The following is a 17,440-nucleotide window of genomic DNA, read 5'->3' on the forward strand; positions in this document are numbered from 1 at the left end:
AAAATGGAAAAATAGATGGAACTCAAAAAGAAAAAACAACAAAAAGCAACCAACCAGGTACAGAGGTACTTAAAATTTAATAGCAAACTAATCATCACTAGAAACAAAAAGAAGTAACTGCTGTCAAAACTCAGAAGGTAGGAATTTAATTTCACCCTGAAGACAAGTATTAAAAATTGCTTCAAAGCAAACAGTACTTAACATGGAGTTCACAGCCAAAAGCACAGAAGTCGTATAAACCAACTGGTGAGAACTGGCTTGCTTATTTTGTTTAAATTAATGAATGTTAATTATATCCTAAGGGACATTCAGAAGAATTTGCTACAGCCAGAATATATAATGCAGATTTTAAAGGAACATTTGAGATGCTCCCACCAAACCTTAACTCATTTTTCATTAATATTTGTTTCAGTGGGAATTCCCAATTGAGAAGGTTCTCCACGTTCTCACTTACATTGCTAATGAGAAGACAAATGTGTTTCTTTCTGAAATTGCTTGCCATGGCCATCTGTGAGAATATGGATGAGGAAATCTCAGTTTCACTAATGATATACATCACAGAAGTCACAAGAGTATTATAAAAATACCAATAGTGTATTGATGGCTTTGGATACAGCAGGCTTTGATCAATCGGTGATTCTTTTAAATTATATCTGCTGGAATTACATGACTTATGAGAAACATTAGCTTTATATTAGAAATATACAGAGAGCAATTTACAGCCAAAGTCAATGCTTAGAAAACCTGCATCTTCAAATGCCCCATGCTAGATAAATCAGCCAACATAAAATAAATTTCCTCAATCTCTGGAACCCTAATTGCTGGTTTAAGACAAAGGAGAAACCTGGAAATACCAATATAATCAGTTAAACAAGTGCAAGACCTCAATGCACCACAGCCAAATTCCAGAATTCACGCCCTACTTCTTCACACGTGGCAGAAAAGGGCAGTGAAAACTCACTGCAACTACCAGAAACAGTAAAGATATCCAGAGCAGTTAGAAAGGGACTGTCAAGAGCAAACTTAGTGTGGAGAAACGTGTACAAAGCCAATCCATATGTTTTTCAAAAGGCATGCACTTGAAAAGAAAATGGAAAATTATTTTTTCCCAGTCCTTCCAGTAGATGCTGTGGACTTCTCATCCTCTCTTCATAACCACGTCACACCTTCAGCAGCAACCTGGAATCCTTTTATTAAAGGGAGGCTGACATATTAATATAATATGACTATTAATGAGCAAAGTCTGGCAGGAATGACCAACTCCAGCAAGCAAATAGGCAAACAGCTTCAAATTCCTGAGTTCACTTAATTAGGATATTGTCCTTTTACAGCTACTTCTACCAATCTCAGCTGCCAACAGATACAGTTTAGCACAGAAAAACTGCTCAAGCTCCATAAACATCCTGAAGACAGCAACTAGAGGCTCTTAGAAAGAAGCAGTCAAACTCAGAGCAAAAGAGATGTTTTTATATGACAGGTTTACAGCTTTGTTTGAATTCTAGTCATATCACTCACTTTTCTTCTTTGAGCATCAAAATATTTCACTGCTTCATTAAAAAGGGGTCATATACCAAAGATCAGACCTTTCTACCTCATAAAGACAGTATAAAACTCTACCATATTTCACACTTAGAGAAACATCAACGCTTGAAACACTCTGTTGTGACATTTCAGGTCTTGTTAAAGTCAGACAGACAATCTAGTTGTTTCTCACACAGGCCTGACATGTGTCTGCAAAAAGGGAGCACATAACACACTAGACAAAAAAAAATCCACTAAAAAAAAAAAGCACAATGCAAGTAAAAATTCTCACAGAAAAGGAAATAATCATTTCAATTACTATTAAGAATTAATACATCTTATACATCTTAAATGAGATGGGACTTAACTCAAAATCCAGCTGGAGGTTGGAGACCAAAGACACATCCCATTCCCCGTAACGCTCACACCAGCCTGCAACCCTGCCAGGTCCCTTTGCTCCATCTGGGAGCTGACCTTCCCCACAGCCCCTGTGTCAAGTGGGCCCCACTCACCATCCTAGCTCTGCTCAGTACCTGGGGACAGGGGGTGCAGCCACTTGAGTAAGCCTTGCCCCTCTGCCAGCCACTGTTGCACAAGTTCCAGCAGAAGGTGAGGAGTCACACGAGCTACATCCTGCACTCGCTCCTTTGCCCCTTGGCACTATAAGTGGCTCTCTGGCATCTTTTGCTTGCAAAGCAACCAGTTCCATAGCAGCCTGCCACGTGCCAACATCTGCCAATGTGAAACTGGGTGAATGCCTCAAGCATGATGTGACAGAAAAGTATTGTTTCACAAAAGCCCTAATCCAGCTGGCTTCCCAGAAAAGAAAGAAGCTACATTGGGAAAATGAAAATACATTAGGAGTAAGTTTCAACCATCTCAAGAGAACCTAACCCTTGCTTTCCCAGCAAGAACTATTAGCAGGAGCAACCCATCAGCCCGTGCCTCTATGTAATATGTGCTCCAGACTTCAATAGTCTTCATGAGACTGTTACAGGGCCAAAATAGACGTATGGCAGATGTCTGAGAACTACAAGCCTGGAGGACATGCAGTCCTGTATGAACTTGCAAACTGCAGCATGGTGGAGCCTGCCAAGTCTTTCTTCTCCCCTGTTCGTACACAGAGCATCTCACTGATACGGCAGTGATTCCTCACAGCATTTTCCTCAGGAGAAACTACAAGTGACTTATATAGCGTGGTTTTAAAAGAACCATTCAAGCAAATATAAACCATAATGTAAGTTATATAAGTTACTCGATCACGCCCTGGTTGAGTTCATGATCTTGAGGGATGTGGGCCCGGCAAAGAGTGGTGTCAGGACCCTGAACTTTGGAAGAGCGAACTTTAAGCTGTTCAATGGACTGTGGGCCGAGATCCCCTGGGTTGCTGCCTTTAAAAACAAAGATGTTGAGGAGAGCTGGCTACTATTCAAGGATGCCTTCCTGAGAGCAAAGAGCTCTCCGTCCCTCTGAATAAGAAAGCAGACAGAGGAGGTAGGAGGTAGGAAACTGGCATGGCTCAGCAAGGACCTGCTGGGCACACTGAGGGTGAAAAAAGGAGTGCAGAAGCTCTGGAAACAAGGGCATGTCACCTGGGAAGAATACAGGGATGCTGTCTGGACTTGTAGACAAGGGATAAGGAAAGCCAAGGCACAGGCAGAACTGAACTTGGTGAAGGACGTCAAAAACAATAGGAATACATTCTACAGCTACATTGGCCAGAAGAGACAGGCCAAAGCAAGTGTACCTCCTTTGGTAAACATAAAAGGAGAACTGGCTTCAACAGACAAAAAGAAGGCTGAGGTACTGAACAAATTCTTTGCGTCAGTCTTCGCTGGCGGCCAGGATTCCAGTACTTCTCACGTCCCTGAGCCCTGCATCCCTAAACCTCTAAGTGGGGACCCCCACCACTGCTGTAAGGGCAGAACAAGTCTGAGACCGCCTCATGAGACTGAATGTGTACAAGTCTATGGTGCCAGATGGCGTGCATCCCAGGGTTCTGAAGGAGTTGGCTGAGATGGAGAGTTGGCATGGATGGACATAGGAAAGGACGACTAATGTCATTTACCTGGACGTGAGCAAGGCCTTTGACGTGGTCCCCCACCACATCCTTATCTCCAAATTGGAGGAATATGGATTTGATGGGTGGACCTCAATGGATAAAAAATTTGTTAAAAGGCCGCAGACAGAACCATTAATCACCATCCTCTATGTCCACGTGGAGGCCAATAATGAGCAGCGTCCCCCAGATCACCCCAGCTGTCTTGGGACCAGTGCTCTTTAACATCTTTATCAATGACATCAATGACAGAATAGAGTGCATCCTCAGCAAGTTTGCTAGTGAAACCAAGCTGAGTGGTGCAGTTGACACAGTGGAAGGAAGGGATGCCATTCAGAGGGACCTCGACAGGCTTGAAAGGTGGGCCTGGATGAACCTGATGAGGTTCAACACAGCAAAGTGCAAGGTTTTGCACTTGGGCTGGAGGAATCCCAGGCATCCATACAGACTGGAAGGAGCGGTCCTTGAGAGCAGCCCTGCAGAGAAGGACCTGGGGGTCCTGATGGATGAAAAGCTTAACATGAGCCAGCAGTGTGCTCTTGCAGCTCGGAAAGCAAATGGTATCCTGGGCTCCATCAGAAGAGGGGTGGCCAGCAGGGACAGGGAGGTGATTGTCCCTCTTTACTCTGCTCTTGAAAGACCCCGGAGTGCTGTGTCCAGGTCTGGAGCCCCCAGTACAAGAAAGACAGAGAGCTGTTGGAGAGGGTCCAGAGCAGAGCCACAAAGATGATCAGAGGGCTGGAGCACCTCCCCTATGAAGACAGGCTGAGGGAGCTGGGCTTGTTCAGCCTGGAGAAGAGAAGGCTGCGGGGTGACCTCATTGCAGCCTTCCAGTACCTAAAGGAAGCCTACAAACACAAGGGGAGTCAACTCTTTACAAGGGTAGATAACAGCAGGACAAGGGGAAGTGGTTTTAAGTTGAGCTAGGGAAGATGTTGGGGTTGGATGTCAGGGGGAAATTCTTTACTATGAGAGTGGTGAGGTGCTGGAACAGGCTGCCCAGAGAGGTTGTGGATGCCCCGTCCCTGGAGGTGTTCAAGGCCAGGTTGGATGGGGCCCTGGGCAGCCTGGTCTGGTATTGAATGGGGAGGTTGGTGGCCCTGCATGTGGCAGGGGGTTGGAGATTCATGATCCTTGATGTCCCTTCCAACCCTGGCCATCCTGTGATTCATTCTGTGATTCTATAAGTTGTTGCTGTTGCTTGAACAGTGCTGGGCTTTTCAGTCAAAGCTTATTTAAATAGTGCAGCAGCTAATTCACCCAACCGCAAGGTCTTTGTTACACCTTTCCCTGGCGTGTTTCTGCCTTTTGTCTGTCTCACTTACCATTGTGCCTCATTTAAATCACACCCAAAACGTACTAGAGAACCCTTCTTGGTGTGAAGTGGCACCCTGAGAAGCATCAGCCTCCACACCACAAAAATCATTAGCAATACATTGATTTATTGTGTCATGTGACACAATACAGAATTTTTCTTTTCCCCATCCTCCTGCTTTTCACTGTCTTTGTGCAACAAAGGATAACTTTGTCACAGCCGAAAGAGTAAACTTGGAACTGAGTTATATTTCAAAAACAGCATCCATCAGCAACATACAAATCAGAACCTACTTTCATTGTGAGGGGTTACGTATATGAAAATACTTTGTTAGTAAAATGAAGGACTTATTTTTAATTCCTTTGGCAAACTGGCTTAGTTTTCCAGTAGGAAAAACAGACAGTCATAAACCAAATGTGTTATCTTTTAATGAGCTCCAACTTGGTTTTTATTGCATACAAGCAACGTATGTGTTTTAATATATCTTATGCCTAAATGTCTAAGGCATTTTATAAATATGCCACACATTTCAGATCACAGAATCATAGAATAGTCTGGGTTGAAAAAGACCTCAAAGATCATCTAGTTTCAAGCTCTTTGCCAAAGGCAGAATCGCCAACCAGCAGATCAGGCTGCCCAGAGCCACATCCAGCCTGGCCTTGAATGCCTCCAGAGATGGGGCATCCACAGCCTCCTTGGGCAACCTGTTCCAGTGCGTCACCACCCTCTGTGTGAAAAACTTCCTCCTAGTATCTAACCTAAACCTCCCTGTTTCAGTTTAAAACCATTCCCCCGTGTCCTATCACTATCCACCCTCGTAAACAGCTGCAGTGAGGTCTCCCCAGAGCCTTCAATTATGTAAGCTAAACAAGCTCAGTTCCCTCATCCTTTTTTCATAGAGGAGGTACTCCAGCCCTCTGATCATCAATGTCATCAGATGTCCCTAAGCAAACTGGCAGGCAAAATTATTGCAAAAGGATGATTTTGAATAATAATATAACAAAAGAACTTCTGGTGCTGCAGTGCGTGCCTTCTGCCATTACTAGTATCTAAGGGTGCAAAATACTTTGAAGCCATTTAAAGGCACTGTTTAACATTCTTGGTTTCAACATCCAGTTGTAGACAAACACAAAATCACCAATCAGAAGTACAAAAAAATAAAAGAATTCAAGTGCCCATATTTTCTGAAGAGACCATCGGACACATCATCAAGTTCTCAGGCAGTGAACCACTGCAAAATGTCAGTGCACTGGTGGATAGATTAAAAAGGCAGTGGTGATACACCAACAGCACTGCTGTCATTTACGCAAGCATTGACCTCTCTTATTAGAGAACTACACAGAATTTGATGAAATGATCATACATTTTCTTAAACTAGAAGTTAATGCATGCTCACAGTTAAAGTTACCTCCTGTTTCTCACAGCTACAATTTTCTATGCAATTATGGCAAGTGCCAAATATCAGAGAAAAAAATCAAACTGTGATTCCTGATAAAGGCATTTCTGAACAAGGAAATGCATCCAAAGCAGCAATGACGCAGACAGAAAGACAAGTCAGGAGAGCACACAGGTTTACCCCAAATAGCAACCATGCACAAGTCGTACTGGTTAAGTCTTGAAGAGCTGCAGGAGCTTCCTGTGGCAGTTCCCTAACTAAACACACTCACCCATTTTGACTTAATATGATGCACGGCACACATAACAGTAATAACAGCACTTCCTCCTCATATGAATGTTTTCAGCCACAGCTTTCCAAGTGTCCTCTCCCACCAGATAAATTACCCCCAAAGAGGATGCAGGCAGAGGTTAACCAGCTCCCTTAAAAACATGAAAATCAGTGATACAAAGCTGAAGCAAATTACCAGCCAGATGCCTTCACAGAAAACACCTTCAAGAACTCATCTTTCTTTCTTCCTACATTAATAAAGAACATACCCCTGTTTCAACATGCAATCGCTTTCTCTGCCACTCACATCTACTCATTTCCCAGAAAAAGTAAATTAGAGGGAAGACCTTTTTGTTATTTGTTCTATTATTTATTATTATTTTTAGTTAATCATTTCACTGCCAGCACATCTGGGCAGCTTAGAGCAGTGACTGTCTGCAAGCCAACATACTTTTAATCTTCAGGAATAGCTGGATAGAGTCATGTTAACTCTGGTCTGTTTTACCAATGTGACACATTATAACCAGAAAGCCACAGCGAACAGACTCAGGATGGGAAGATGCAAATTAAGTCATTATTTTAAGTGCACCGTCCAAAAATTGCAAACTTTAAAGAGAACTGTAATCGGCAGAGGCTTACAACTGTGTGGCAGCTGGAAGCAACATCTTACCCTATCTGGCCAAGCCGTTGTCAGGAAGTCTGACAGAAAGACCTCAGTGGGCCACCAGTAAGGCCCACAGACCTTAGTAGGTTACAGCTTTCCTGGGGCAGCCACAGAGGAGACAGACTTTGCAGAGAGACTCCCTTTGCCAGCCCACACTGGTTAAGCGTAGGCTTTGGGTACGCCATGCAGCATGACAAGGCACTGCTGGAGAAGCCTGGATACATGACTACTTCCAAACTGCAGTACTATTCTTAGTGTACAGATGTACAGCAGGCCTAAATCTCGCACCTTAAAAAGCAGGAACATTTCCTGAAAAGAAGAAGGGGGGCAAAAAATAGGGAAGAATGAAATCAGATCTCTTTAATTCCATCTCAAATTGGAAGAAAACCTGTCTATTCAAAGCTGCGTGAAATTTAAGATTTGACACAACTGGGAGAAAAGGGTTTCTTTCTTTAACAGCAACATAGTAATTTCAGAAGCTTCAAAACAAAGTTTCACTATAACACAAGCTTCCAAATCATCCAAATTACATACACGAAATATTCTCACACATGCATATTTTTATCTGCTGCACTGCAGCAAAAGATAGCAGTAACATAAAATGTATCGCCATATGTTCTTCCCAAAACTGCTGAAGTTTTGTCTGTGCTTCCACAAGAGACACAGCTGCTTGTCATGATCTGAACACTGTACAAATCAAAGAAACACATACATGCAAGTAAGTATTCACTCACCAGTTCCAAACAAATCAATACAATCAAGAACTATTATATGTATCTTGCATGTTTTGGATTTGGCTTTTTACTTTTTACTCCTTGAAAAAAAGCACAAAATGACCCTCTGGCATCTCACAAAAGCAATCCAGAACACCCATTATTTCACATATTCTCACTAATTTATTTTTAGGCCCTAAGCGTCAAGCAAAACATGGTATCTGAAAGCAGCTTGTAGCCTAAATCCCACTTATGTCATCCGTTCTCAGACACAGACACATTTTTATCCACTAAGCAAAACATGAAGTTGTATGAGTGGTATCTGCTCAAACGGCAAAAATCTTTGCCAAAAATGCCTTGCTTTCCCCAGCTGCCATCACACAAGCTGGCAGAGGCTGGGCGATCTGATACAGCTGGGAGTGCCTCCATCTCCAGGGATGTGCTGCAGAAAACCAGCTGAATGGCACAGCACCATTCAGCACCAGTAATAATGCACGACCCACCCCCACTGCCTATTTGGTGTCAGTGTGCACTACGGGGGGAAAGAAAGCAGCTCCCAGCTCATCAGCCCCAATGGAGGATGCACTAGAAGTCACTTGGGCATGCCGATACCAGGCTCTGAACGCGCTCTCATGCTAAACGCATTCTCGTTCCACCTTCACAGAACTTAGGAGGAAGATGTAATTTTAGACATTTCTCTCAGGAAAAAACCTGCAGCTGCCAAGAAACACTAGTTAAAGAATAATGTGAGGTGGGGGAAGGATTTCTAATCATCCTTATTTTGCACTTGATAGAACTTAACTTTCCATATAAATGTTGCTTTCATGTTCCTGTGCATTAGGTACACAGCAAAGATATCATTTACTTCCCCAAACACAACAAAATCTGTTTTTGAACAACAAAAAGTGTTGCTCACAAAAACTAACAGAAGACATCAGTAAAGATAAGCTTTTCATATTCATTAAATTTGAGTAAATCTAAATCTACTTCTTCATTGAGAGATATGCAGAAGAACAAGCTAGAGTTGTGCAGCAGAGCCCTTACAGAGCTATTCTTAGTTACAGGAAACATCAGAATCATTACAATTAAGATCTCCCATTTGGAGCTACTTCCAAGATATTGCAGCATAAATCTTCAGTCTGAACAGCTTTATTAGTGTTCTTTTAAATATAATTAATAGCTAGAAGCAAAGAACTCACAGCCAGCCAGCCAGCCAGCCGAGCTCTGCTCTGTGTGACAGCAACAGGGCCCGAGGGAATGGCATGGAGCTGTGCCAGGGGAGGGCAGCTGGGGGTCAGGGAAAGGCTCTGCACCACAGGGTGGGCATGGAACGGGATGCACAGGGCTGTGGGCACGGCCACCAGTATCAGAGATCAAGGAGCGTCTGGACAGTGCTCTCAGTTTGATTTCGGGCGGTCCTTGCAAGTCTCTTCCAACTCAGGATGTTCTCTGATCCTATAATTACTGGTAAACTTTATGGACAAAAGACAAGCAGTGTGATCAGGGTGGAGGTATGTAGGGATGGAAGTGCGAGTGATGGGGTCCTCTCATTGCTCTCCATTCCAGTTACACCAGTAGGCTGCAAAATCATCCTTTGGAAATAATCTCTCCTGATGAAAATGCTCTCAGGACCCTTGTACTGCCTAATTTCTTGTCTGGTAGCATGGGACGTGGGTTCAAGATGTAGGACTACCTAAAAATGTAAGTATATTTGTAGACATAATCTGTGAGACAATCAATTAGGAATTACCAATTATTTCAGTGACCCCTCCAAGATGGCCTATCTGATTTGCGAGAAATTTCAACATGGAGTCAAAAATAAAATAAAACAACAACAGGAGAACAGGATTCATCATTTATATTTTTACAGTACAACCCTATAAATGGTGTTCCTCATGCACTTCCCAGACTTCGGTCAGTTATGGAAATTTTATCAGCAGTTCATCATGAAAGCACAACATGAAGTCCACGTCTACCTCCAAACTCTACTCCTACTATAAATCAGTATCTACATAATAGATGTTTTACATAGGTATTTCCAATTACTTCACAGTGGTGTATGTTTCTGCTATTTTCATTTACAGAGGAGGAAAGTAAGGAAGATCAAAGCAAGCCTACAAACTTGCCCGAGTGAAATACATGAAGAGTCTGAATTTCCAATCCAATGGTTCATTAAACAGAATGCTGATATAACAGCATGCCAAATATCTTTCCTTGCACATTCATCAGCCACAAATGAAATCCAGTTGTCATCCACTCTGTTCATATTTGTATAATGGAAGGGAAAAAGTGTATTTCATTAATGCTACTATTCATGTATACTGCCTTGAGCTTTCAGAGAGTTGAGAAGGATACAGACAACACAGAAAGAAAAGCACAATGTTTTGACACCACTTAGTGGCGTGAATTTTCACTGGAAAGTACTGGAGCTCATGAGGATGGACTACGTCATGTAAGGAAACACAAATGCAGCATCAAGAGAAGACAACATTCTTGATGGATATAAACAAGATATCTGCTGTTTTTTAAGGTCACTTACAAATGTTATTTCTGCTGGGATTCCCTGCTGCTGAAAGTCTTGCTTATTAGTGCACATGCAGTCATCCAGCTATCTAGAACTTATTTAAGAGTCGCCAACTGGTCTAAAAGGACAACTCTTTGGATAAAGTTGCACCTTAGGACATCTGCTTGCATTCATGTGATTTTTATTTTGTCTTTTACTTGGCCAGCAAGCAACCTGAGGGCAGGTAGTGCCTTTTTTAGACAGCCTATGGGACATCCAGGTCAGCCTTTTCCACACACACAGTACTGGTGCACTTGGCTTCAGAGGACCAGTACACACAGAACTAAGGACAGAAGGGGATCTTGCACATGCTTCTATAAAAGTAGTCACCTAGGGTTAAGGGGCAGACAGCAAAATGCATTAAAAAAAAACACAAACAAATACCAAGAAAAGCCTCAGCTGACACAAGAGGCCCCACCCTTGGCAATACAGGCCACCAGCTGTTTTAGGGGCTTGGATATGTTTCCCTGCCTGCTCTGCAGTCTGCTCTAAGAGAGAGGAGCTCTGAACAGGAATCAAGGCACTAACTGCAATGCCAGGTTTATTACAGCCTGCCATACAAACTCAAATGCGCAATGACTGCAGAACCAGGATGCTGCACTCACCAACGGACCCCTCGCCCCACAATGACATAGCTACTCGTCCCACAACCAGACTTCCATCTGCTCATTTTTAAATACATATTTATGTTTAAAAGTGTATCACATGTATATATTGTTTTTCATTTATTTACATCTCATACAGGTTTTGAAAACAGCTCTATAAAATCACATATGCTTCAGATGACCTTAATGGCATCTCTGCACCCAACAATGTCCTATTCTAATACAAAGCTGCTTTTTTAATGCAGCATAACCACTTCCCATTACTTTTGTTATATATTGGCTTCTCCTTACAGCTGTCTATTAAGCACGTAAAAAACACAGGTACAGCAATCTTACACCACGCAGTGCTGAGGGATTTCACTTCCACATACCCAGATCATTGAACAAGCAACATCCCTACATTCAAGTGTAGACTCACCTGGCACTATAAAGTCACTGGTGTTCTGCCTGAGCTACACATAACAAGAATTTATGTTTTTTTCACAGCTCTGAAAACCAGAAAAAAAAAGAGATGGGAAGGTCTCTAAGGGAAGGCAAAAGGAATCTGAGGAGGAAGAGTCAATAAAGACTCTCTTTAGTGCCTAGAAAATAAATAATAAAAAAAAATGTGTACACTTCTCCAAGGTAGCTTTTGGGTTATGGTGCACAAACATTCTGCACTGAAAATTCTAGTTGTATCAAATTATGAATTCAAGAACTGATTAAACTACTTCTGATGTCTGAACAACAATCCAGTAATAAGAATAAGCACTTTGTGTGGCTCTAGAATAGATTCTTTGGCTTTGCCTACAAGAAGGTATTCATCTCCTAGTAACAGATCATTAAAGTATATGCACATATCATCTGTATTCAAGGCAGCCACACACATATGCATCCTACTGAAACTATTTTATGAAGCTATTTGAGTTTCCTTATGGACTTTCTGTTACCTGCTGTGCACAGTTACAGATGGTGACAGCGAGAAAAAAAAACAAAACAAACAATTAACAGTTCAACTGGATTTCATAGCAAGAATAAAGATTTGAACAAAGATCACATTTTCCTCTGTAAAAACAAAACCAAATATCACAAAAGAAAGGGAGCGTGAAACCTTAACTCAGTATTACAGTTCATAAATAGAGCTGTTGATAGCTTGAACTGTTTGGAGCCTCTGACATTAAGTATAAAGGGAAAACTGGACTTGCAAATGACTGAAAGCTGAAACAAGCAGACTATTGTGTGGACAGCTTGAAGATGATATGCAAGAAGCGTGTTTTTGACTGGAGAACTTCCATTTGGCCTTTCAGAAAGAAAAAGAACAGGATATTAGCATCCTCTGCAAACTAATTGAAGACTAACATTGACATAAACCGCAAAGTAAGGCATTCAGTCATCTTCCTAAGAAAATAAAGGGAACTTGGCAGCACAGCGGTCCTCCGAGAAATGCCAGGATAGAAACCTCTGTTGTCCTTGTTGACTTAGCAGCTGATGCGTCCAATACCTTCATGTTTTGTAAAGAAAAAACACAAATGCGTGCTCCAGCATCTATCACTCTGGAAAGCAGATAGCTGCAACAAGCCAGCAAAAACAACACGAAAACTAACTTGGACTCAAACACCATCGCCATGCCACCTCGTGCCCCTGCACAGCCAGAACTACCGCCGCAGTGAGGACGGCTCAGGCTGCAAAGCACAGCACCACAGTGAGCAAAACTGCCCCACTGCTGGGAATTGTTTGACACCTTCCCCACCTGTTTTCTCTGCAGTGTCAATCTGCCATAAGGCACCTGCGCTTGGATGCACACCTCGCCCCCTCGCAGGCTCTGCTCTGACCACAGATCTTTGCTGACCACACCTGTTGAGTGATGACCGCACACCGCTGCTTTACACCAGCTTCACCTGCACAGCCTGCCAGGGCAGCAACCTCTAACTTGACGAGACGCAGCTGCTTTAGAAGAGCGGGTACAGACAAACGTGGATTTTCTTCTGCCATAAAAGCGGGCCTATGTTTCAGCTTATTTCCAGTTTTGCTAAAACCCGCTCAAACAAGCACAAGTAAAACAAAGTAAGGTTGTACCCCAAGCACCGGGCGCACAAGGACCCGGCCCCATTTACTGTCCCAGTCGTTACACTGAGACGAGCCCTCTCCATGCCCAATGCCACACAGACACCAAATCCCGACGAAACGCTCCGCCGCGCCCCGCAGCCCCGGCGCCGCTCTGTGCGCCCGCTCACCCCGATCCCCATTCCGAGACGGACGAGACCCGCACGGCACAAAGCGCCGCGGCCCGGCCGCTTGCGCGGGGTCAGCGCCCGCCTCGGGCTCCGCCGCCCGGGATCCCACTCCCCCGAGCCGCCCGCTGCGCGCCGCCCCTTCCCTACCCTCGTACTCCCGGCTGGGGCAGGCTGCCAGGGCGAGCAGCGCGGCCAGGCGCAGGCAGCGGCTCGCCATGCTGCGCGGCGGCGACGGCCCTTCCCGGCTGAGGGCTGCGCGGCAAAGGGGCAGGAGGAGGAGGAGTGGGACGGAGACATCCTCGGAGCGGGCTCCCGGGCTCCGCCGGAGACTCCTCCTCCTCCTCCCGCCGCCGCCGGGGCGCGGAGACCGCTCCGCCCCTCTCCGTCCCGCCCCGCGGGGCCCGGGGAGTACTGGGGACAGTGGTTGTGCAGATGGGCTCGAAAATCGTGAGCAGAGCCTTGAATCGTGAGGTTAAGAAGAGAAAGGTTGGAGTCCTTGAACTTGCCTTTGAGCTGCTGGGGTGTTCGGGGTCACGCTGTCAGAGTTCCTTCCATAACCACAAAAGCTAGAGGCATTTTTTCCCCTTCCAGACTAAAGCAAATTCCCTCAGCAGCCTTAGCCTACAGAAGCAAGGCCTGTAGGCAAAGCATCAGATGTTCCAACGCTTTTGATTGAAGTTTGAGTTCTGTCAGCCCTGCAGCTTTAGTACAGCTAGATATTGGATTTTTTTTTCTTTCCCTCCCCCCCATTTTTCTGTCTGTTAGAGGCAGTACATTCTATGTCCAAAAGCAGCTGAAGGTGCAGTAAAGCTCTGGCCTAGCTAAAGCACTTCTGGGAATTGCACAGCAGGACAGGACAAAGGGATCACAGAATCATAGAATCACAAAGTGGTTTGGGTTGGAAGGGACCTCAAAGGCCACCCACCCCAACCCCTGCTGTGGGCAGGGCTGCCCCCCACCAGCTCAGGCTGCCCAGGGCCCCATCCAACCTGGGCTTGAGCGCCTCCAGGGATGGGGCACCACAGCTTCTCTGGGCAGCTGTGCCAGCGCCTCACCTCCCTCTGGGGAAAGAATTTCTCCCTAATATCTCACCTAATTTTCCCCCCTTTTATTTTAAAACAGTTCCCCCTCATCCTATCTCTATCAGAACGCGTAAAAAGTCAGTGTCCATCCTATTTATAGGCTCCTCCTGGAAGGCTACAATGAGGTCTCTCCAGAGCTTTGCTTCTCCAGGCTCAGCCCAGGAGGGCTTCTTGGGTCCCACCATGGGCTGCACTATTTGCAGCAAAGCACAGGCACTAAGTAATGGAACGGTTCTTTAAAGACATGACACATTGATTTTCAGGGGGAAGACTTTCATCTAAAGGAAAAATGGTAGTCTGGAGACTGAGGAGGAATTAGACATTGATTTTGCCTACTTTTGAGCCTTAGACAAAAGCAGCTTAAGAAATGGACACTCACTATTAATTACAATAAAAGCCTGGATGGGGGCTGGGTTTGGGACCTTCCTCCCGGATGTTTTCTAATTTCTAATCAGAGCAAAGCACTCCTCCACACCCCAACTCACCATACCTGGCATCATACTGAGCCCTGCCCCAGGAATGCAGTCCTGGGCACAGTGTGGGCGCTGGAACCCCAGCGCCAGCTGTTCTCCCATAGGATCCTGCTCTGCCAACTGCAGATGCAGCTGGAGTAGGCTGGTCTGTGATATTCAGGTTTTAAATTTTATCACTTTAAAACTAACTAAATGAGTGAATGAAAGGAGCAAAAACGATGGTAGTGCCTTCTAGTACTAAATTGCAGTTTATCAACTTATCAGAAACAAGAGATATCCATGTGAAATGTGACTAAAAAGACCAACGTTACTCTGTTTGGAAATGGAAGAATAAGGAAAAAAGATTGCTTTAGGCTGTTATTGTTGGCACAGATGTCATAGGAAAGGTTAAAGATTAGAGGTCTGTAATAAATAGTGATAATCTCTGCGATTTATCTGTGCAGGAAGGTAACAATTCAGCACAAGAAGATGCAATTCTGCAATTTGGAGGTGTGCATTCATTCAGATGTGGTTTGGCTCCAGAGTTCTCTGCGCAATGTAACACTTATTCTGTGCCTTGGTCAGGACGGCAGTTATAGAAAGTCTCCCAAAAGACTGGGCCTTGAAAGACAAGTTCAAAACAGTTTTAAAAGCCTTTCTTTTCTTTCTTTTTTTTTTTTTTTTTTTTTTCCCCTACATTGTAACAAATCAGATTTTTGTAAAGTCATTTTCTTAAGGGAGCTTTTCATAGGAGAAAATGTTTGGTACTGGGAATGTGTTAAACAAATGTAACATTTATTGAATTTGAAGTATAGTCTCGGTCAATTTTTCCCCTCAGTTCAGCTTTCAGAGTCTTAGAAAAAATTCCAAACATTTAAGCTTGTGGTTATATGGAGTCCCAGGTACAACTGGCATTGCACAAGAAGTAACCTCCATGCTGTTCATTGAGGATTAACAGCTTTTGGCCATTTAGAGGCAAATGAAATGCAGTCCTCAATTAAATAAAGCTCCTTAAGAATAAAATTAGGTGACAGTACAGGATGAAGGTGTGTGAGAATGTCTTAGTTTAATATACAGTAAGTCCCAAAGCAAAAAGTTCTGTAAAAGACTTACAGATGTATTCTTAATATGCCTATGAGTTAATTTAAGCATGTAGCTTCTCTTTCATGCTCTTTTACATAGAGTTTCATAGGTATGATTTTCCTAATAATACAAAAGCATCATTTAATGGAGGGGGAAATTCAGTAACGTACAATTTTTAATAAAGTTTAACAATGTGATTAAACTTCTTCACCAAATAGTAAAGAATGATAAGAAAAATAAATGGAAAAAAAATAAACAACAAACAAACAAAACCAAAGCAACAACCCAGCTGCATGTAATTAAGTTTTGGAAGCCCCAGTAGGACTTTATTAGTCATGATAAGAAGATGACAAAAGCAGGGCCCAATGCAGGTTGGGTGCATTCCAGTGCTGGGAGGTTTCTGTGACTCTGACGTAGAGTCCAACAGGAGGAAACTGGAAAGGAAGGAAAGGTTGGGATTGACCTGTGGTGATAACAGGAAGGAAGAGAAGCTCTGGAGTGGGCACTGCTGCGATGAAGTAATGGAATCACTGAGAGGAAAAAAATGCAAAGAAAGGCTAGAAGGAGGCAGATGGATGTGTGTCGCATACAGCTCAATCTTGGGGATGAAATATGGAATTTCTCAATCTTACCATAATGCTGCTGTCAACAAATACCTGTCAAACCACGCTGCCAGCACATGTGTTTCAGTTCAGCAGAGCAGATGCTCCACTCAGTGCTGTTTTCAAAACATCTCCACTGAAGATAGTGTGTCTGTTGAAGAGACTTTGCTCATTTTGCATTTTCTCCTAGAAAGAGGTGGGTTTTTTTCTAAGATATGGACAGAAAACAGAACACTGGAGGATGGCACTGGAAGGCTTTTAGCTTCATCAGTGGATATAAATATCAGAAGGATGTAGCTCAATGGAAATTCTTGTTCTGTAAGTTTGAATAACAAAGATAATTATCAAATAGTTTATTTTGTGCAGCAATGCCCTTTATTTAACGAGCCACGCCTTGAAAAAAACCCAAAAACTTAACAATACACTGCTCTGGCTGTGTATGTCAGGGAATGCTTTAGGACAGCATTCTCTCAATCACAGAATCATAGAATCTTTAAGGTTGGAACAGACCTCCAAGATCATCTAATCCAACCACCACCCACCACCAACATTGCCCATTAAACCATATCCCTAACTGCCACATCTTCACATTTTTGGAACACCTCCAGGGATGGTGACTCCACCACTTTCCTGGATAGCTTTGCTACTCTTCTTTAGAAGAAATCCTTCTGCTGTGCTCTCCATTTAAGTGGTATGACCCACATCTCCCTGGGTCTTGCCAGTTATGGGTGGCCTCATGCTCTCCCATCCTGCAGCAGCACAAGGAAAGTGACTAGACTAACATTCCCTCATTTTCTCCACTAACAGAATCTTCACCGTGGGAAGTTTCAGCATGAAGTCTGCATCAGTCACATATACACAGCATACATACCCAGCAATTTATGAGGAATATCAGCTGTGTG

At 43.7% G+C, this 17,440-nt stretch overlaps 1 protein-coding gene across 1 annotated transcript in view; it reads right to left on the reverse strand.

Moving 5' to 3' along the window:
• Positions 1 to 13,679, reverse strand: part of SRPX (sushi repeat containing protein X-linked) — a gene marked incomplete at its 3' end in the record, with an annotated part of 43,918 nt that extends 30,239 nt beyond the window's left edge. The window contains exon 1 of the mRNA XM_079538591.1: positions 13,467 to 13,679. Within this exon, the coding sequence (XP_079394717.1) occupies positions 13,467 to 13,536 (70 nt within the window). The 5' untranslated portion in view covers positions 13,537 to 13,679. The remainder of the gene's footprint in view (positions 1 to 13,466) is intronic.
• Between the last annotated feature and the right edge of the window lie 3,761 nt (positions 13,680 to 17,440).

This window comes from Tetrao urogallus, assembly GCF_951394365.1.
Source record: "Tetrao urogallus genome assembly, chromosome: 1".
Taxonomy (NCBI): domain Eukaryota; kingdom Metazoa; phylum Chordata; class Aves; order Galliformes; family Phasianidae; genus Tetrao; species Tetrao urogallus.